Source organism: Dysidea avara, chromosome 10, assembly GCF_963678975.1.
Source record: "Dysidea avara chromosome 10, odDysAvar1.4, whole genome shotgun sequence".
In the NCBI taxonomy this organism is placed as follows: Eukaryota; Metazoa; Porifera; class Demospongiae; order Dictyoceratida; family Dysideidae; genus Dysidea; species Dysidea avara.
In genome coordinates, this window is record NC_089281.1 from 29,788,522 (window position 1) to 29,809,777 (window position 21,256).

General features: G+C 40.5%; 5 protein-coding genes across 5 annotated transcripts; 3 read left to right on the forward strand and 2 right to left on the reverse strand.

Annotated features, from left to right (window-relative positions):
- The first annotated feature begins 22 nt into the window (after window positions 1-22).
- Window positions 23-5,621, forward strand: LOC136268156 (serine/arginine repetitive matrix protein 2-like). The gene is made up of 5 exons (XM_066063407.1): window positions 23-161; window positions 282-363; window positions 411-590; window positions 690-5,312; window positions 5,367-5,621. The coding sequence occupies exons 1-5, from the start codon at window positions 70-72 to the stop codon at window positions 5,445-5,447; spliced, it is 5,058 nt and encodes a 1,685-aa protein (XP_065919479.1). The 5' UTR covers window positions 23-69; the 3' UTR covers window positions 5,448-5,621.
- LOC136268167 (methylated-DNA--protein-cysteine methyltransferase-like) lies at window positions 5,621-6,199 on the forward strand. The gene has a single exon (XM_066063426.1). It carries the CDS (start codon window positions 5,621-5,623, stop codon window positions 6,146-6,148), a length of 528 nt encoding a protein of 175 aa, XP_065919498.1. The 3' UTR covers window positions 6,149-6,199.
- LOC136268169 (small ribosomal subunit protein mS26-like) lies at window positions 6,118-8,852 on the reverse strand. Its single transcript, XM_066063427.1, has 3 exons — window positions 8,540-8,852; window positions 6,327-6,450; window positions 6,118-6,275 (listed from the first exon to the last, which is right to left on the reverse strand). The coding sequence occupies exons 1-3, from the start codon at window positions 8,803-8,805 to the stop codon at window positions 6,153-6,155; spliced, it is 513 nt and encodes a 170-aa protein (XP_065919499.1). The 5' UTR covers window positions 8,806-8,852; the 3' UTR covers window positions 6,118-6,152.
- LOC136268160 (cell division cycle protein 23 homolog) lies at window positions 8,798-15,489 on the forward strand. Its single transcript, XM_066063413.1, has 14 exons — window positions 8,798-8,978; window positions 9,415-9,622; window positions 10,400-10,548; window positions 11,243-11,375; window positions 11,423-11,600; window positions 12,250-12,347; window positions 12,397-12,478; window positions 12,548-12,712; window positions 12,758-12,866; window positions 13,935-14,010; window positions 14,061-14,122; window positions 14,175-14,253; window positions 14,361-14,480; window positions 15,271-15,489. Exons 1-14 carry the CDS (start codon window positions 8,854-8,856, stop codon window positions 15,421-15,423), a joined length of 1,737 nt encoding a protein of 578 aa, XP_065919485.1. The 5' UTR covers window positions 8,798-8,853; the 3' UTR covers window positions 15,424-15,489.
- Window positions 15,372-21,250, reverse strand: LOC136268165 (uncharacterized). Its single transcript, XM_066063422.1, has 3 exons — window positions 20,904-21,250; window positions 20,682-20,846; window positions 15,372-15,871 (listed from the first exon to the last, which is right to left on the reverse strand). Exons 1-3 carry the CDS (start codon window positions 21,148-21,150, stop codon window positions 15,507-15,509), a joined length of 777 nt encoding a protein of 258 aa, XP_065919494.1. The 5' UTR covers window positions 21,151-21,250; the 3' UTR covers window positions 15,372-15,506.
- Window positions 21,251-21,256: the final 6 nt, after the last annotated feature.

The following is a 21,256-nucleotide window of genomic DNA, read 5'->3' on the forward strand; positions in this document are numbered from 1 at the left end:
ATATATTTTGAATTCATGGAGGTGGGAATTATTTTCAAATTTTTTTAACAAAGAAGTAATAGCGTCAAGATGGCGGAGTGTCGTTTGGTCGTTATTAAGCGAAATGGTGCTGATTTGAGCGAGCAAATATTACCCCCAGAGTCGCGATGGACAATTGGAAAGTATGTTGGTATTTAGAAAATATTTGAATGTTGTCTGAATAAGTTTTCTTGCAACCACAACTGTCACCAAAATACAAACAGTATAGGGCGTGCCTGCATACGTGTGTGTATTTATGACAGGAGCGTTCACGCCGATATCCGTGTGCGACTTGACGGCGTTGAAGACGAGCATGGAATTGTGCGCGTTGCCAAAGATGGAAAGGTGGGAAGTGTTACACTCGAAGTGTATTTTTTATTGTTTCGCTACAGGTCTTCGTAAAGAATTTGAGCAACCATCACCCGCTGCTTATGAACGGAGCTCGTTTTCAGGGAGAGTATCGTGCTAAGAATGGTGACCTTTTAACAATTATTGACCGAGTATTCCGGTTTGATATCTCCAAGCCAGATATTAAGGGCAATGTGCCGCAGCTAACAAGCACTCCGGATCAAGTATGTATACTAAACTGTCCTACAGAATAAAATTATTTGTATGCCCCCTTGTGTTATCTATTTGATGTTGTGGTGTCAGGCAAGCCTGTTTTGTTGCAGAGAAGAATTACTGGATCTGGGAATCGTCGGACAAGTCCAAGGTCAAACAAGTCTCAACGACGATCAACACCAGGGACTGTTGGAGCTGCGTCTCGTATTTCCACTCCAGTCCCATCTGGCTCCCTGTATAAATCATGGAGAAGCAGCTTGTCTACAAATGGATCTTCCCTTGACAAAATCCAAGAGGATAAAGAAGAAGTGGACTTTGAGAGTTTTTCTGTTCAGCAGTGTTTATTTACTGAAGAAGTAGCTAAAATCCCAGAAGAGGCAGCTCAAAGCACTGCTACAAAGAAAACTCAGAGACCAACTAGGAGGACTAGCATGCGACGAAGTGTTATATTTGGCCCTGCTTTGTCTCCGGAATATTTTGACAAAACTCTTCCACCCAGCACTCCATTAAAGAAAGGTGCTCTACCAACATTCTCTGCTTCGTTTGTTGGTGACCAACCTCCTTGTGAACTAGAGCAGATACAAGAAGAATCTTTCACAGAAGCAAAAGATAGTTCTTATTCAGAGTTAGTTGGGAAATCTAAATCACCACAAGCTAGTCCTGCAACAAGAACAAAAGCAGCATCACCAGCTAAGAAAGGTGGCCATTTGTCAGCAAAGCTGCAGAGAAATACGAGGAAGTCTCTGGGTGGAAATGTGAAGAAGCGTACACGACAAAATAGATCATCACTGCCTGCTTCACTAAATAGTAGTACAGTTGGATTAGTTGGTGTTCCAAAGGGAAAGATAAAAATGGTGGAAGCAGCAGTTAAAACACACAAACAATTGAAGAGATTGGCTACTCCAATAAGGGAGGAAATACACAAACGTCCCAAGCTGCGTGAAACAAAAAAGAACACTAAAATTAAAAGGCGCTCGATCGGTGAGGACACAACTGATGGTGCGCGTCTATCTGTCAGTGCAGGGAACAAGGCAAACCTTGCTGACACGCGAAGGTCATTTTCATCATCAGCATCTGTGAGTATAGTAAAGGACACACCAGACTTGATGGAGGAAGAAGAAGTTGCAGACAAGGAGTCAGAAATCTACATGTCTCTTCCTACACCACTGAAAACAGCCATCCATGGTGGCATTCCATTACGTCGCACAAAGCCAACATTGTATACACCACTGCGTGAAGACCTTAAGAAAGGAACTGTGTTGCATAAAGTGTACAAAACATTGCCAACACCTGTGCGCAAAGAAATTACCACTAATCCTCCTAAACTGCAAACCACAAGAAAACAATTGTCAACTAAGCTTAGCATTGACGTTCAGACTAAGTCAAAGTTGAAGAAGTCATTGCCTACCCCTATCCGAGAAGAGATAGCAAGTAAACCAAGACTGCATGCCACAAAGAAGTCTTTGCCAACTCCACTGCGGAAAGAAATAGAAAACAGTCCTCCTTTGCGTAAAACAAAGAAGTCATTACCAACTCCACTGCGGAAGGAAATAGAAAGCAGCCCTCCCTTGCGTCCTATTAGAAGAGCAATGCCAACTCCACTTCGAAAAGAAATAGAAAGCAGTCCTCCTTTGCGCAAAACAAAGAAATCATTACCAACTCCACTGCGGAAAGAAATAGAAAGTAGTCCTCCTTTACATCCTACTAGAAGAGCAATGCCAACTCCACTTCGAAAAGAAATAGAAAGCAGTCCTCCTTTACGTCCTACTAGAAGAGCAATGCCAACTCCACTTCGAAAAGAAATAGAAAGCAGTCCTCCCTTACGCAAAACAAAGAAGTCATTACCAACTCCACTGCGAAAAGAAATAGAAAGCAGTCCTCCCTTGCGTCGTACTAAAAGAGCAATGCCAACTCCACTTCGAAAAGAAATAGAAAGCAGTCCTCCTTTGCGCAAAACTAAGAAGTCATTACCAACTCCACTGCAGAAAGAAATAGAAAGCAGCCCTCCTTTGCGTCGTACTAAAAGAGCAATGCCTACTCCACTTCGAAAAGAGATAGAAAGCAGCCCTCCTTTGCATCGTACTACTAAAAGAGCAATGCCAACTCCACTTCGAAAAGAGATAGAAAGCAGTCCTCCCTTGCGTCGTACTAGAAGAGCAATGCCAACTCCACTTCGAAAAGAAATAGAAAGCAGTCCCCCTTTGCGCAAAACAAAGAAGTCGTTACCAACTCCACTGCGGAAAGAAATAGAAAGCAGCCCTCCTTTGCGTCCTACTAGAAGAGCAATGCCAACTCCACTTCGAAAAGAGATAGAAAGCAGCCCTCCTTTGCATCGTACTACTAAAAGAGCAATGCCAACTCCACTTCGAAAGGAGATAGAAAGCAGTCCTCCTTTACGCCGTACTAAAAAAGCGATGCCAACTCCACTGCGGAAAGAAATAGAAAGCAGTCCTCCCTTGCGTCGTACTAGAAGAGCAATGCCAACTCCACTTCGAAAAGAAATAGAAAGCAGCCCTCCTTTGCATCCTACTAGAAGAGCAATGCCAACTCCACTTCGAAAAGAGATAGAAAGCAGTCCTCCTTTGCGTCATACTAAAAGAGCGATGCCTACTCCACTGCGGAAAGAAATAGAAAGCAGTCCTCCTTTGCATAAAACAAAGAAGTCGTTGCCAACTCCACTGCGGAAAGAAATAGAAAGCAGTCCTCCTTTGCGTCGCACAAGAAAGGCAATGCCAACTCCACTTCGCAAAGATATTGAGCATCCCCCTATTCTTAAAAAAGTAGCTGCTAAAAGTGTAACTACCCAAAAGAGAGGTACCAAACGTCGACAAACAAATGATGATGAACTTCCTACTCAGAAGAGAGCTAAAACTGTTTCTGCTAAAGTAAAGGAGTCTGGTTCCGTGAGCTATGAAGGAATGCAGCGATTGTTCAAATTACCGAAAGTAAAACGCACAGTATCACAAGATACCACCTTACAGGGTGTTGAGAGAATGTTCCGTACTCCAAAGGTGCTGAAGTCAGTGTCCATAGAATATGAAGGACTTACTGAGCTGTTTGCCTCTCCAAAATTGCCTCCTGCAATGGCTTCAAAGAAAGTTAAATTTATGTCACCAGTTGCTATGTCAGCTAAAAAGAGACGATCAAATATTTTGGAGGTTCAGGTAGAGCAATGGAGTAGCTCTAGACAGCACACCAGATCACATACTGTTCCTGTGCCACTTACATCCAAAGAACTTTCTAGTGTAAACTTATCCAAGGGAAGAGCATCTAGTGATACTGCACCAACTGTGACAAGAAGTACACGCAGGTCACTTCCTGCTGTGGTGAAAGTGGTCCCTAAAGAGAAAGAAACTACAAAGACCAATAAGCAGACAAAGAAGGACACTACTAAATCACCTGCTACCCCAACAAGGCAAACTAGAGCTTCTCAAGTCTTAAAAGATGTCGATGTCACAGCTACACCTGTAGTTCAGAGAGCCAAAGCAATCCGTGCTATAAAGAAGGCTGTTGAAGAAGCCAGTCCTGCAGAGAAAAGAACCAAAGTAGTTCATGCTGTAAATGAGACTTTGAAAGAAACTGTTGTTGGTCCAGTAGTGAAAAGAACCAGAGCAAGCCGTGCTGCAAAAGAAACAGAAATTGTCACTAGTCCAGCAGAGAAGAAAACAAGGGGGTCTCGTGTTGTAAAAGAAACTATTGCTACAACTCCCTTAAAGGAGATAACCAGGTCAACTCGTGCTACTAAAGAGACTGTAAAAGAACCAGCTCCTAGTCCAGTAGAGAAGAGAACAAGGAGGTCTCATGCTGTGGAAGAACCTGTTGCTATTCCGCAAAGGAAAACAAGGACAACTCATGCTGTGAAGAAAGCCACAAAAGAAATTGTTGTTAGTCCAGCAGAGAAGAAAACCAGAGCAAGCCGTGCTGCAAAACAGGAAGAGGTTGTTGCATCTCCAGTAGTGGAGAAGAGAACAAGAAGATCCCGTGCTGTACAAGAGGTTGCTGTTAATCCTGTAGAGAAGAGAACTAGGTCAACTCGTACTGTGAAGGAGACTGTTGAACCGATCAGTAGTCCAATACAGAAGAAAACAAAATCTTGTGCTGTGAAGGAGGCTGTGGCTAGACCAACACAGAAAAGCACCAGATCAACTCGTGCTGTTAAAGAGGCTGCAGAAGAAACTGTTACTAATTCAACGAGGAGAACCAGGGAAACTCGTACTGCAAAACAAACTGTACAAGAAATTGCAGTTAGCCCCATGGAAAAGAAAACCAGATCAACTCGTACTGTAAAAGAATCTGTCACTAAACCAGAGAGAAAGAACAAGGTTACTCGTGTTGCAAAAGAAACCATAGAAGAAACTGTTTCTAGTTCAGCTCAGAAAATAATGAAGTCTCGTGCTGTACAAGAGGTGATTGTTACTGACAAAAAGAGTACAAGGTCAAGCCGTGCTGCAAAGGAGACAGTTAAAGAAGTCGTCACTAGTTCAGTAGAAAAAAGAGCCAAGAGGTCTCATACTGCAACAGAGACTGTTGTAAGCCCTGTGCTGAAGAGAACCAGGACAGCTCGTGCTGTGAAAGAAACTGTAGCTACCCCAGGAGAGAAGAGAACTAGATCTCGTGCTGTGAAGGATGACAGTGGTCCACCAGCTAAGAGGACCAAGAAGGAAATTGTGAAAGATGATGTAATCTCTAGTATAGTAACTAGAAAGACAAGACAAAGTCAAGTTACTAAGCAGGTAAGTGTGTTAAACTATGTGAAGTGTGTGTCACTTAATTTTATATTTTTACAGACCGGTAAAAAGCAAACTAAGCAATCCCAGAAACTTCAAACTGTTGATCGGCGTTCATCCAGGCTGCGCCGAAAGAAATAAAGATGAAAAAACAGCCGGATTATTTTATTTTATGCTATGTGTCTATATAGACTACTATCCTAAATTCTTGTTTATTGACAGTGTACAGTTGTGCACACTTGTATTTTTTTTGTGACGTCCGTATTCCTGTTTGTATACCCTGTTACTAATCCGTATTTTATGACATTTTCAAAATGCTTGTTCATTTTTACAAGACGCCGATCGGGTTTCTGAAGCTCGTCATTTCTAGCAAGGGAGTTAATAAAGTAGAATTTGCGGGCGAAAGTATCGAAGAGAACGAAAAGCCACCCAGTTCAAAGAAGGACTCTACTACAACTCGCTCTGAAGATGAGATATTGGAGAAATGTGTGCAATGGTTAGACAACTACTTCGCGGGAACTTTAGACGATCACGTGAACTCATTACCGCCATTAGACATCCAACACAAGAGCTCGTTCTATCATGAAATATGGAGAACTCTTATGAACACTCAACCTGGGGAAACACTTAGCTACTCGGAGTTGGCTAAGAGAAGTGGTCACCCCGGTACGGCTAGAGCTACAGGCCAAGCTGTTAAAAGTCATCACTTGCCAATATTAATCCCTTGTCACAGAGTTGTGAAGAGCGGTGGTAGAGATATAGGGAATTATAGTGGTGGAGAAGGACCAGTTACTAAACAATGGCTGCTGGATCATGAAAAAACAATGAACAATAAGGACTAAATTTTTATTCATCAAAAATCTTTTCGCCTGTTACTGTTATTGCAAATTCAACATTTGTTGTTGTGTTCAGTGCCTCTTCAATTCTCTTGTCCAATGTGTCTCTTGTGATAAAGTTTCTGCTACTTTCCTACATGAAAGAATTAACTAACAATTGAAACATGGTGATGACGTGTCTAACTATTTCATCTTTGATAATCTTCAGTTGTTCTTTGAGCTCTTCTTCTCTTATAGCAGTTCTTACTTGATCTCCCCTCCTTCTTTTAGCATCACGAGCTACTTCCTGTTTCTTCAGTTGTTCTTCCCTAAATAACAAATTTATAGTCAAGGATGAGTATTGTGCAGGTGGGCAATAGCATTGATGAAAATGTTGGCAATAATAGGAAACAGAAAACATTGTAATAGAACAGTCACTATATGGTGAAACACATGGTTGGAAATGGTCACTTAACATCATGTATAAATCCCGACTATCAATTTCTAAAATGCAAAGTGGCCATACTACTTCTCATTTCAGCTGTGTTCCATTACACATCATTGCAAACGAAGAACAGTATGAGAAGCGACTGCACAATTAATCCAGTCACATGAATAAAATTAAAGCACTGAAGTCGTCACACATTACTATGGATCAACACAAAGGAGGACAAAGGGACCATGATGCATGCACTGTAGCTGTTGCCGTTGGTGAAAGGCATGGATCAGGCCGAACCGACATTGAACAGTAAAGAAGTCTGTAGCCTTAAGTTAACCATAGTCAGGTTATGCTTGGCTGAAGACATGAGTTAGGACAATTCAGTTAATTTAAAATGTATATATATATTATATATAGAAACTTTTTGTTGGAAGGGTTTGGGGGTTGCTTTGTAACATTAATGGGCTTGGTTATGCTTAACCATACTACCAAGCTGTCATGAAGGAAAAGCGAGGTTAGTGCTTTGGGTAATACTTTTGGGCAAGAAAAAAAAGCCAGCCCAAAACTCCATACTGTAATGAGGTGAGTACAACATAGTTGTGTGGCTAAGTAGGGAGATTGTAGAGGGGATTTACAAAAAAAAATTGCCTCCAGTAGTGAGGCTTTTGACTCCAAGCTTTAAGGGGGCAAGCAACTATATCCTATGGCTTCCGTGAATAAAATTATGTGTTTTATATGAAGCTGTAAAGCCAACACAGATACTGTTCTCCACCTGATGAATAACATATGTTGTAGTTGAGACATTGAACTTCTGTTTAGTGCAAATCTGAGTGAAATCCTCTGAAGTATGTACAAATTATGGCGTGGTTACAAAACACTGTAATTTTAACACTAAAATCGATTCTCCTCCTACAGCTAATTGTGAAACTCCCCAAAAATTCTTGCAGTGGCTTGTAATAACATTATCTTTAAAAGTATGGAAACAGATTTTTAGGAATGACTACTATGGCTTCAAAGAGGAGATAACTGTTTTTCATAGAAAATTTAAAGAGTTCAACAGCTCAATTGATAAAATACTCCAAAAAATTACTTCCATACTTTTGTTACAAACATACTTAGGTAGCAGATGACAAAGTTTAAGAAGCGTAGAATTAAAACTGTGAGACTAGATCCAAAATTTGTCGAATTCTCATTCTTTAGGTCTAAAATACTAAACTGAGTCATAAAGTCAGTACTTCTAACTGGAGAAGGTGATGTTTAATTACCACAAATATAACTGATGCAAAAGGGGATGGAAAGCAAGCACAGATCAATGAAAACCAAGATTTTGCATGTGAAGCCATAGGAATTAGTAGCGTGTCCCCTTAAATTGATAAAAGAGTACAAACATGTGCAGGCTACAGCCCACACATGCTTGTACATGTGAGGTGAATTTCTACTAAATTGGGGGATTGGTAAGGAATTAAACAACTGGCTATGCCCCAGTAGTAGGGCTTTCTCTCTTGTAAATAGTCAAATCCCCTCCTATAGTATGTACGTGGGATCCTCAAAAACATTAATAATCATCTCATTGATGCATGCACATGATCTTGAAATTTGGTACATTATAATTAGTAGCATTGCTTGACCTGCTAAAAATACTTCCAAAATCTTTTCGTTCAAATACCTGACACAATATTTACAGTCAAATTCTTTTCACCATACATTTCCTATGGAGATGCCATAAAAATGCAGTTCCATTAAAACCCTTTCCCTAAACTTGTATTGGATCCAAACCACACGTCTGTTGTTGACACCTTAATTAACTGTCACCACTAATCATCTGGTTGGCTAAAATGTTGAGAAAACAAGAGTTTTCATTTTTTAGCACGATCCAGTTCAACCTGTACATACTATAATCCCAACATAGCCTGTAGGGGCTTAACCTCTGGCTTAACATTGATAGGTGCATTAGCACACGCATGCGCCCACATGCTCACCTTAAAAGCGTAGTTTTTTCATTTTCTAACTGATTTGCTTCAAGAATTTTTGCTCTTTCCTTTCTATCCATGCATCTCTTAGCAAATAATTCTCTCTGCATCTTTCGCTGTTCTTGCCTTCTCTCTTCTTTAAACTGCTTCACACTTTCACTCACTTTAGCATTGTAAGCGTCTAGTTTATATCGTGATACACGTACTGAATATTGTCTCTCTATTACACTGTTAACTAGGGCACGACATGAGTAGGGTAATCGACACAGCAGCATTGCTCGAAATAGTTAGAAACACTCAACATTTGATTGTGGCTTTGAATAATGGAGCAAACAGCGATGGATTCGTCTCCTGCCATCGAGCCCCTCCCCCTGGAGGCTATAAAGCAAGATTTGATAAGAGTATATGTGGAGAGTTCTGCAAGGGGACTTGTTCATTCAGCTCATTGGTGCGTTTGTGTATGTGTGTCCAGCTATTAATTGGGGACCTGGTGTTAACTGGGGAAGAAGCCCACCCAGCTGTAACATTAATGGGTACCTAGTGTTGACTGGGGACCAACTGTCTTTGTCTCGCATAGTGGGTGAAGGTTCATTTGGGACTTCTAGTCAGATTTGCCTGCTCCAACTCCTAGCACCTGAGTAGCACACAAGTGTGGTTCACTGGGTAGGCGTGACCATGCCAGCATGGTAGCCGAAGGCTTTGCTTTTGTAGTGTGTGTGTGTGTGTGTGTGTGTGTGTGTGTGTGTGTGTGTGTGTGTGTGTGTGTGTGTGTGTGTGTGTGTGTGTGTGTGTGTGTGTGTGTGTGTGTGTGTGTGTGTGTGTGTGATGTACGTCATGTTATGGAAGCACTACAATGTAGATTCATTTTGTATATATTTGTGTAGGTCTATTGAGTTGGCAAACAGCATTGAAGTGAAGTGCACTCAAATGCCTTCAATGATTGAGTTGTCAGGTGATGAAGTAACTGAAGCCTCACAACTCATGTTGGGCAAGTCGCTATATGACACAAGGGAGTACCGACGAGCAGCTAGTTCGCTGGAGAAGTGTAATTCAACTAAGGCAACCTTCCTACGGCTATACGCGCTATATATGGTAAGTGTTCTGTGTAAAATTGTTTTACTCTTCTTGGCTGCACAATATCTCTAAATATTAAAAGCAATCTCTCCCCTTCCACCATCAGATTACATCTCTTTGTAATTAATTGGTGTGTATACATTGTACTGTGGTACAAAGAAGTTGTATTTATACTAACAGAGGGCACTGAGTCTACTGTCTAACAAATTATGTACATACTGTCCCCTGTGAGAAGAGCTAAACTTGTCAATACAGGGAGTCAAATTTTGCAACTATAACTTGTGGATCAAGGCAGAAATTACCACCCCCTGCCTAGAGGACCATATGAACAATATACTCTAATAGAGTTAATATACTCTAATAGAGTTAATATACTCTAATAGAGTTAATATACTCTAATAGAGCATTCACTACAATACCTTTGGTTTTTTCTCCTCAGTAGGATTTTTTTTAATTAACAGCGATACACATACTTCAAATATCTCATTGTAATATTACTTTTCTCCCTGACCACCTTAATTTTGGTGTAATTCCAACCAACCACATAAAACTTCTGCTAATTTTCTATAGCCCTTTTGTCTGTAAAGCCAATATTATTAACATTAGTGCAGTACTTTATATGGTATACTCCAGTTTGTAGCTAAAGAATATAATATGCAGAGTGTGTTCCCATGCTAGAAATAATTTTTGTACTGTACAATATCAGGAGCTTATAAGGCCTTCAGCACTTATAAGCTCCTGACAATATATGTAGAATCCATGTTGCTTTTGTTTGTTGACTGGTTTACTGTCCAGGCTGGTGAGAAGAACAAAGAGGACAATCTGGTAGATGCTATTGGTGAAGATGAGGTACAAGATATCAAGAATGAAGAGATGGTAGCAGTTAAGGAAGAACTAACTACACTTGCTAACAACGGGACACTTGACAGTTATGGACACTATCTGTGAGTCAGTATCTGTACAGCCTCTTAATGAACACTATTGTGTCACCTGTTTGTATTCATTGTGATGTATCACTTGATGCCTTACATACTTTTCGCTGCATTGTACTTGCACACAGTTTCTACCCCTCATCTACCCCTCATCTACCCCTCATCTACCCCTCATCTACCCCTCATCTACCCCTCATCTACCCCTCAGGGGGTCTTAGACTGGCAGAACATTATTCTTTGAGCTTTAAGCTATGCCAAATTAGTTTCATGTTTACAGGTAAATTTTTTTGCCAAGCTATTTTATTGTATATATTAATCCACTAAATCATGTGATCCACTAAATAAAGTTCTAAAGTGCTCTACAAACAGTTATAAGTGCTGCAACGAGGGGCTTTGGATAGCTGACTTTGTACTTCACAGGAACTGGAGACTTTAGTTACAATTCTTGTTAACACTCAAAATAGTCAGTTTGTAGCTGTCCCATTAGAATTTATTACTGACCTACTGGGCCACTGCTAGAGGGCATGAAACATAAGGTATGACCATATATTACATATGAGAGTCTTACCAGCTAGGTCACCTCCAAAATATAGCTGTGCAACAGGAAAGGTTGATTGTTGTCAAACTAATTTCTCCAAATCTATTTATACTGAAATCAAGTTTGACAAATTGTAGGCAGCTACTTGTCCACCAATTGTTGTGTTAGGTTTGGGATTATTTGTAAGGAACAGAAATTGTTGACGGAAGCTCGAGAAAAGTTTGTAAAGTCGTGTCAACTGTGTCCAACATTTTGGGGCAGCTGGCAAGAGCTGTCCAGATTGTGTGATGATAGAAAAATGGTAAGAAATAATTTTGTGATGGAGAAATGCCATGTTGTTCAAAATAGCTTGAAGGTTTACCTCTACCAGATCATTGGATGAAGAAGTTCTATATTGCTAATGGTTACATGGAGTTGCTACATTTTGAAGATGCCATGAGTTTGTATACCTCAATGGTCCAACAAGGATTGGGACATAGTCCCTATGTGGTGTCCCAAATTGCTTTGGCTCATTATCATCTTAGTTGTAAGTCACACTATCTTAGTTGTAAGTCATACTATCTTGATTGTAAGTCACACTATCTGTAGTCAGAGGAGGTTGGGCGTGCTATAAGTGCTACCTTAATATATTGCATTTGTTTTACTTGGTATTTCATGTGACTCTCAACAATATAGTTGCAATACAAAACTGAACAATTACGGGTGGGGTTCACTGGGGTTTGTTAGACATTTAGAATGTGCTTCATGTAAGCTTCAAGACAATGTACTTTGTTTTTGTAAAAATCACTTGAATTCTTTAATAAGTTGGGGTTTGGTGTATACAACTTCACCAGATTTGTTACGTATGTATTCTATAAATGGAACAATGATGATTCACTGCATTACACTGAGATCGGCATATTACCCTCCTCAATAAAATGAATTTTGTGTAATTTTGTTTCAGTGACACTTAAAGCGTATCCAACCTCCCCTGATCTGTAGTTGTATGTTGGTTGTAAGTCACTGTCTTAGTTTAGACAAAAATTGTGTTGGATCATAGATTCAAATAAAGTCCTTACTACTCATTGATTCCTGATTTATCACTAGCTGTCTATATGGTGCCAAAGTGTCCAGCTTAACTTTTGCTATTAATTGTATACCATTAGGGCGTTTATTGTTGTATTCCATATTGTCAGATTTTCAACCTTCCATTGATGCCTTTCAACACTTAGAGAAGCTAGACCCGTACCAACTGGATAATGTGGACACATACTCTAATGTCTTGTTTGTGAAGGTTAGTGTGCTATGGTTACATATTATACTGTAACATGTGTTTGGTGTAGGGCAATAAAGTGGAACTTACCTTGCTAGCTGAGAGAGCTACTGAAATTGACAGATATAGACCAGAAACTCTCTGTGCCCTTGGTATGTGTTTTGTACGTTTGTGTGTAGTGTAGTGTGTTTGTGTACACTGTATAACATAATTCCTTACAGGTAATCTATACACTTTAAGAGGAGAGCATGAAAACGCAGTCACTCACTTCAAGTTGGCTACAAGAATTGACCGGTCCAGTTTATCAGCCTGGATCCTATTGGGTCACTCTTATGTTGAGCTAAGGAATCCAACGCTAGCCATTGAAGCATATACAAGAGCTCTAGGTAGAGTAGTAACCAGTCTGTATACTGTTGAGTGTTTTGTGGTAGCCATTAACAAGAGAGACTTCCGTGGTCACTATGGACTTGGACAGGCCTATGAGATATTGAAGATGCCACATATGGCGATGTACTTCTATAAAAGTGCTCACACACTGAGGTACAGGTGTACATTGAATACACTCAACACATTTTTGTTGCTGCTGTTGATTGGTCAACAAACACACACATACCTGATCACCTTCGTCATCATTGCCTATCACTACAATATTAACAAACCTTTTTATTTAAACAAGGTGAGAGGAACCGAGGGAGGAGGAGGCCCATTACTTGAGGCAATAATCTGGTCTGAAAGCAAAAGCCATCCTCTGCACTATAGAGCGTGATGTGTGGTATAAGCTCTGTTGTTGGCAAGACTGACTCTGCTCAATCTCCATCAACACTGCATGCCATTAGCCACTACCATAAGGGCACACACACACACACACACACACACACACACACACACACACACACACACACACACACACACACACACACACACACACACACACACACACACACACACACACACACACACACACACACACACACACACACACACACACACACACACACACACACACACACACACACACACACACACACACACACACACACACACACACACACACACACACACACACACACACACACACACACACACACACACACACACACACACACACACACACACACACACACACACACACACACACACACACACACACACACACACACACACACACACACACACACACACACACACACACACACACACACACACACACACACACACACACACACACACACACACACACACACACACACACACACACACACACACACACACACACACACACACACACACACACACACACACACACACACACACACACACACACACACACACACACACACACACACACACACACACACACACACACACACACACACACACACACACACACACACACACACACACACACACACACACACACACACACACACACACACACACACACACACACACACACACACACACACACACACACACACACACACACACACACACACACACACACACACACACACACACACACACACACACACACACACACACACACACACACACACACACACACACACACACACACACACACAGGGTTTAACTGGTATTTATCCACAGACCAAATGATGGACGATTCCTAAGAGCACTCAGTGATTGTTACTTAGAACTAAATTGTCCTGAAGAAGCAAAGAAGGTAAGTTGCTCCATCCACACAACAATCATTACCTCATGTGCTCTATGTAGTGTCTCAAGTGTGCAGTAAGTCTTGGGGACAATGAAGGAGAGTCAATCCTCATGTTAGCAAAGTTAGTAGTGACAGTAGTTAGTGTTGAAGGATTTGATGCGTTTTGTGTCCAGACTTCACGAACATGACAAGGAACACGGTGAAGCTGCTAAGTTGTACACTAAATATCTTACAGTAGCCAGCACAGTAGGAGTAAGTGACAGTGTGTGTAGTGTAGTTTAGTGTGTGTGTGTGGTATACACTATAGCATGCCGTATGCATGTACACAGCACTAATAACATTACACACTGTTCCCCTAGACCACAGGTAACCTGGAGGAACAGTATCATGTTCACTTGTTCATGTCAAGACATCATCTAAGACAAGGAAACTACAAAGAAGCTGAAGTACATGCCCACCAAGCTTGTCAGTTTGATGTGGTAAGTCAATCAATCACCAGTCACCACACTGGTGCTGTGGTCCATGCAGCTGGTCTTTGTTTGAGGGTGAGGTGGCGTAATGATCTGGGGTGCTACTGTAGTCACCACTGATTTGTAGGATAGCAAGATTTAAGTTTTCTATTGAGATCTCATAGTCAGTATCATTACCAACTGTAGATCATGGCTGTCCTTAGCTAAGAAGCAAGGACTACACTCATTATCCATACGTCTTGTAATTAAAGGAGATTTCTAGATATTGGCACGTGTAATGCTAATATCATTACATGTGATCAACCTCCTACACATTTCATTTGTTTGCTCTGTTACCCAGGAAATGTGCTCACGTGAGCAACTTTCATGAACCTTATGAAAAACATTTCACAATAAACATTCACAAATGCTTCACCTCGCTACTGCTTTCAACAGGACCTTCAAGTATGCCACAAATGCATGTAGAGTACCAGCGAATAGGTTGTTTTCAACTTTTTAAGAACACGTGAAATTTTTGGAGTAACTGTGTTCAACCTATACAGTACACACACACATGAGTGATTCAACTTTATGGGATACTCACAATTAAAGAGCCCTTAGGAATGGTGTCTTCTTTTAAAGATTTCAGTGGTCTTCCCTACATGATTCTGATTCAGCCTTACTGTGTAGGAAAGCCACATAGTTCATATGAACCAGATTAGGCAGCAGGTCACTTTGTGCACAAATGACACATTGGTCAAGTTGGTTTAGAACATGTTATCAAGTATTGTTACAGTTTGTGTGTTGTGCTATTCTATAGACAAGGGAGAAAGGCAAGTCCCTGTTACGTGAGATATACAAAAGACATGGCTCCATTGATTCAACTGTTGGTAAAGGAATTGCTGCAGCAGACTTGAGTGGTTTAGAACTAGACATTTCACCGATCTCATTGTTTCAAGAACAAACACAGTAGGTACAAAAATAAAACATATATTTATCATACACATGAAATGATTACAATGATTTATTAACACAGAAATATATATATATATATAATTAAGGTGCATAAGGTGGTGGTGGGCTTAGTTGTTCATAGTCACTGAAGTCAGTTTCTGTCTCGGTAGTTTCACTGGCTTCTGCTGTGGAGTTCAGTCTATTGTAGATTCCTGTGTACTCAGCCGAGTTAGCAAACAATTGTCGCTGGTGTATCCGCCGTCGTTCAGCCAGTGTGCGTGCACGCAGCAGATTAAGTGATGCAGCGAGTAGGATCAGCAAACCAGAGCCCATGGCCATGTAGTAAGCATAACCAAACTTGATGGTGACGTGATCATTGTTACCACACTGTGTTTGTGCATTACGATGATTAGGTAGTAGCTCCGTCACCCACACCCACAAGCCACCAATCAACACAATGCACAACACTACATGAACAACAACAACAGATAATGCCATTAGTATCAAGGGTTATAGCTATTATACAGTACAAACACTCAATAAACCCACAAGTTTGGTATAGTTGAATTAGGTGAAAAATTGCATCATGATTAGAAGTGTATTTTAAGTACTGGTATTGGAAGTATTGATAAAAAGTGGTATCGGTACACCTCTAATGACAATATGTGACCAGCTGAGCAAAAGTTCAACTAGTTGTATTTTTAGCCCTAATTATCATATGTACATAGAAAAGTCCTACACTATCACAATGGACAAGATTTATATGGTTACACACATCCCCTGTTCTTACCACTACTAATTTTATGCTGATGTCGTCACATAATACTGTATTTACTTGGTTAAATCATAGATACAATATACTTTACAGGATTGGAAACGGAAGTAACGCACGTGACATCTCTGTACAAATTCCCAATGTGACATAACGAGCTCGAAAAATATCCGTGTTTCACTTGTGCTAGTTAGTTGCCATAGATACTGTCCATAGTTACGAGCTCGAGATTATTTCTAATGGCTTTATTTACCAACTATTAGCAATTTGTCTGCTTTTAACTTGACAATTGGTTAGCCTAGCCTTGTACACAATAACAGGAATGCGTAGGCTGTTGTTTGTAATAAACAAGCCACCAGTATGTCAAGAGGTAAGCGAATTATGTTATGGCCACACCATCTCATTTTTGTAAACTTTTCACAGATTCTCTGTGTTGGGAAGCAGCTTAGCTAGTTTTGTTTTGAAATCTATATCAAGTGTGTAGTGTAATAGGCAACTTGGATTTATTGTATCAATTGTCATATTGTATAACATTACTGCTTACCACTTACACTTGTGGACTTTTAGTAGGCCCATGACCAATCCTAGATATCAATTTACCATACCATCAACTACTACCACACTTGGGGGGTGTAAAGTGTGTGTTGGATTACTCTGAAACCAAAGCTGTATGGCACGGGGATGAAAGACAAAATCTTCTAATAAGACACAAAATTTTGAAGAAATCCAAGCCACATGATTAGACATCCATCAAAGAACACCAAATGACAGTGTACTGATGACCAACAAGCAAGAGCTCAAAATGCACTACCAAATTATGTTTAAAAAGTACGTGTACTTTCAAAAGAAGTGACATAAACACTTATAGCTACATCGCACACGTAATTCATAATCAACGTACATATTACACTGTACAGTTAAAATATTCAAAGTGTATGGTTTCTTTGTTAGTTAGTGTGAGAGATTTCCGACTTAACACATTCTGGCTGTACTGGTGGGGCTACCTTTAGCCAACTCTGTAGCAATGGTGAATAGCTTGTGCATACTGGGACCAATCAATCATGTTTATCCACTTTGTAGTATAATACCACGTAAAGTACTAAAGCTTCCATTCAGGCCTCCTGCAAATCTATGAAATCATAGAATGACCTTGACTGGGATTTGAAGAATATGGCCCAGTGGACCAAGTGTTCTATTAGCTAGTTGCAGACACACTTGCAGTACAGTATGGTATGGAATACATCTAAGGTCCGTTCTTTCAAATATACGACTCAGTAGCTACAAGGTCACGGGTCGCTGAAATCAGTCACTAAACAAAAACTGGATAATCACTAATGTCCAATGTGCCACTACCGAAAATTTGCCGAAATATGCTCTTGCAAACTCTTCAAACTTTTGTTATTGTCCTGGAAGACTTACTGCTTCATCCTGAAGTAAGTTAGCAACGAACAGATAAACTACGGACACACCTGCTCGCCATCACCGTCCTTAGTAACCGCATGATGACGTAAACCGAAACATGGATGTTTTAGTGCGCGAGTTCCATTTCCAATCCCTCTGTGTTTAGTATATCTATGGTTAAATGCCATGGCTACTATTAGCCATGTGTTAAAAATCGATGCAGCTACTATTCAAAGGTGACCACTATTCTAGGGCAGTGTTTATAGGATAAGTAGTGGCAACTAGTATAGCAAAAAAAAAAAAATTACAAGAAGAGAATGTATGTACTTGGGTCATGTTTACTAGCACATACACTAAAGGAAACAGCTGATGAGTGGTATGGCCTCTTAATAGAAAGACTCTTGCTCTTATTCAATAATACTACAGGATAGTTTACTTGCCTAACCCAAGGGTAAGCAGCTAACTTGGATTCAAATAATAGCCACAGCGTTATGTTCTAAGGGCACAGTGTGGCCACTATTCAAATGCAGTGACTATTTAAGGTGTGGCATTTAACCAAGGAAATATAGTACTGGACTGGTGGACTCATAAGTACATTTTTAGACAATTGCTTATAGTATATATCAGTTCTGTTAACTTTACCCAGCTGCAGCTGTGTATCAACTACCAATGGATAAATAATGAGATAAATAAACTTCGGTTAGTTAATTTTGCTGACCTGGATGCTATGTTACTACAAACTAAAGTTGAGTGGATCAAAAGTAGCAACACAGAAAGGTCACCTACATCTAATCTAGTGGACATTTAATCCTTACTTCAGTCATATATTCAAACCATCCTGATGACAGCTAAACAATTTCAGAACTCTGTGTAAAGGGTTACTCCACCATGAATTAGCCTTATCTAACTACAAACTGTTTTATATGCACCTGATGTAGCCCATGGGAAATATATGTCATGCATGCTCTAGTCCCTTTAGGATTGGGTTAAAATTGCTTCATTCTCATGATGCCTGTTTTCCAAGGGGGTGGGGATGCCCCTAGATAAAGCATACACACATTCACTTATCCTATTCAACCCCCCTCCCCCACCTGGTAGTGGAAAACCCTGATTTTCCCCCACTGGGTTGGAGTTCTTAAAAAAATCAAAAATTTGCATGATAGCAAGAAATATATAGCACATGTAAATTTGACTAACTCCTTTCTTTGATCTGTTACCAAACAAAATTCTGTGCAGGCTAGTACTGCAAGCTTTGCTACCGGATAGATATACAACTCCTAATAGGGATTGGAAACGGCGTCACGCGCCAGAAATAGGCTTGTTCCGAATGTTACAGGTGGTTTCTGTAATTTGCATTGTATACCAATTTAATTGGCCCGTAATGAAATTTTAAAGGTTTAGCCAGAGTGATTTAGAACCTAAGAGTGAAGTGTACTACCATCCTACTAGCTTTGTTCCATAGCTTTGGCATTAGATTAAAGCTTGAAAGACAAACAGTTACGCTAGACAGCAGCTGTGCAGAGTTAGGAGTACAGAAACACGATGGTGCAACAAGTTGTAACCAAGAAAATACACAACGTTTAAACTAGAGGTGTGGCTTACAAACCATACTGTTCAATTCTAGTGACCAAAGGGGTTCTAAAAGCCACACATCGTCGATACCAGAAGGTGTACACAGCTGCTACAGGAACAGAAATGTACCTTGGTGTAGAAGCGATACCAAAAAGGCATGATATGACGAGTTTCTTCTGTGGGAAAGGCCAGTCAATGACATCCACCAAAGCAACTTGTATCGCTCAACCTTAGAGAACTTTCATATTCTACTAAGCCTACACTGATAGTCTACAGTAAGGAGAAATGTTAGTCTTTTCGCGTTCTTCAAAGCGGTAACAAGCGAAATGTGCCTCATATCTAACCAGTGACATCAATTGTACAGGTAGTATACTGGGCACGTGACGCCATTTCCCCAATCCCTATTAAGAGTTGTATATCTATGGTATAATCGCCAAATTTGGTAGAGGCATTTCTTTAGTCTGTTCACCAAAATAGTGCAACACATGTACAAACCACATTTTCACTCATGGTAACGAATTGGACAACCACACCACTTTGTCAGCCAACTATCCACTAGATGATATACATAGAAGGTACACATGTAGCTTGTGTGAGGAGCATAGCACAAGCCAGAAGATTAGCAAAATAGCCACCAGTCTGTCATAGACACCATTTAATCAACACACTGAAAAAGCACCATTGGTGGCCCATTAAACCTTATGCCAATTTTTATAATATACCTGATCTCTTCTATTCTTTTATCAGGGCCGGTGTAAGCACTACAGCCACTACAGCCACTGCCGTAGCAGATTTTCACAGCCCAAGCCAGTCATGTGAGCGCATGCCTAGCTAAGTTAATATAGCTATACACTAATAAGGTAGCTCCGTACGTCGTCATGACATACACTAATTTATATGTTTCTAGACAGACACTGCCATTCTAACCTTTAATGCAGTATAAGGATGTGCAACCAACTTCACGTTACCACTTGCTTATCCTCTATTATATTCGTACGTCTAATGATTGAAGCACGTGATGACCAGTGAGGTGGACGTTCTTCCAGCTCTGCTGAAAGGTAGGTTATTATTATTATTATTGGAGGTACAGGTAGAAGGCAAAGCCTGTAAAAACTTGATCATTTCTATCAACGAAATTAGACTTTACAACATATAGAAAGGTAGTGTGACAGCTAGGGAAGTTACACAAGTCAGTGTATGTATGAAGCAATATCTTAAAATCAACTCTTGTAAAGTGCTAAAGTTGCTTCAGAATGTGGTTTACAAACACTAAAATTCAAAATTTTCCTGGGGGGGCATGCCCCCAGACCCCCCTATAGGGCCAGAGTGCTTCGCGGCACAGTCACTCGTTGTGCTTTGCGGCACAGTCACTCATTGTGCTTTGCACACTCATCACAATCCCTGAATCAAAACTTGGCTTGATGCCTGACCAGCCACTAAGAGCTTCCATCGGCCCTGTTTATACAAAGAAAAGTATCTCACAGTACAGGCATAGAGTAGGAGTTTACATTACAGCACAACTATTAACTCACATGACACAACGTTAAACACAGAGTAATGACGGAGAAATTCCAGCTTCTCCCTGGGGAACCCAGCACTGATGACCATAGCAACAAGTGAAGTGATGATGGTTAGTGAACTAATACTGAGCACACATGACACTATTATCTGTTGTGACACTGAGTAATACTTGGTGACTACAAGAGGGGGACAAGAGAAATACTTTCAACTATATAGTACGACTATTGACTTACGTCCATAAGTGGCCTTTTGTTCACCATTCCTAACTTCTTCTTCCACAGAGAGAAGACCATAGGTATAGTCGCAACTATCTCCCTTGCCAGTGGCCCATCCTCGTAATCCCAGTGACACAGACAACAAAACTATGGCGGCTAACGTTGACATTAGCGAGATGATGTGTACCTCTCGCCTCAGCGCAGTTGGTTGGTATAGATCGGGCGGTCTTCTCCTTACTGATAGCGGAACACTTAGTCGTACCATGTCTCCAACAATATGAACACAAAATATCCACGGAATAAATCGAGCAGGAATAAATTCCTCACGGACTTTATTAACGCACGTGACTGTGCATGATCCTAAGCGCACG

Excerpts from the sequence above, each read along its gene's own strand:
- LOC136268167 (XM_066063426.1), top strand. The coding sequence starts at position 5,621 with ATGCTTGTTCATTTTTACAAGACGCCGATCGGGTTTCTGAAGCTCGTC.
- LOC136268160 (XM_066063413.1), top strand. The coding sequence starts at position 8,854 with ATGGAGCAAACAGCGATGGATTCGTCTCCTGCCATCGAGCCCCTCCCC. Across the intron at positions 12,713-12,757 it reads AGCATATACAAGAGCTCTAG|CCATTAACAAGAGAGACTTC; the intron begins GTAGAGTAGTAA and ends GTTTTGTGGTAG. Across the intron at positions 12,867-13,934 it reads AAAAGTGCTCACACACTGAG|ACCAAATGATGGACGATTCC; the intron begins GTACAGGTGTAC and ends ATTTATCCACAG.
- LOC136268165 (XM_066063422.1), bottom strand. The coding sequence starts at position 21,150 with ATGGTACGACTAAGTGTTCCGCTATCAGTAAGGAGAAGACCGCCCGAT. Across the intron at positions 20,847-20,903 it reads ACAAAAGGCCACTTATGGAC|TCACCAAGTATTACTCAGTG; the intron begins GTAAGTCAATAG and ends CCCCTCTTGTAG. Across the intron at positions 15,872-20,681 it reads TGTGTTTAACGTTGTGTCAT|TGTTGTGCATTGTGTTGATT; the intron begins GTGAGTTAATAG and ends TTGTTCATGTAG.
- LOC136268156 (XM_066063407.1), top strand. The coding sequence starts at position 70 with ATGGCGGAGTGTCGTTTGGTCGTTATTAAGCGAAATGGTGCTGATTTG. Across the intron at positions 162-281 it reads TCGCGATGGACAATTGGAAA|GAGCGTTCACGCCGATATCC; the intron begins GTATGTTGGTAT and ends TATTTATGACAG. Across the intron at positions 5,313-5,366 it reads AAAGTCAAGTTACTAAGCAG|ACCGGTAAAAAGCAAACTAA; the intron begins GTAAGTGTGTTA and ends ATATTTTTACAG.
- LOC136268169 (XM_066063427.1), bottom strand. The coding sequence starts at position 8,805 with ATGCTGCTGTGTCGATTACCCTACTCATGTCGTGCCCTAGTTAACAGT. Across the intron at positions 6,451-8,539 it reads GAAAAAACTACGCTTTTAAG|GGAAGAACAACTGAAGAAAC; the intron begins GTGAGCATGTGG and ends TTTGTTATTTAG. Across the intron at positions 6,276-6,326 it reads AGATTATCAAAGATGAAATA|GAAAGTAGCAGAAACTTTAT; the intron begins GTTAGACACGTC and ends TCTTTCATGTAG.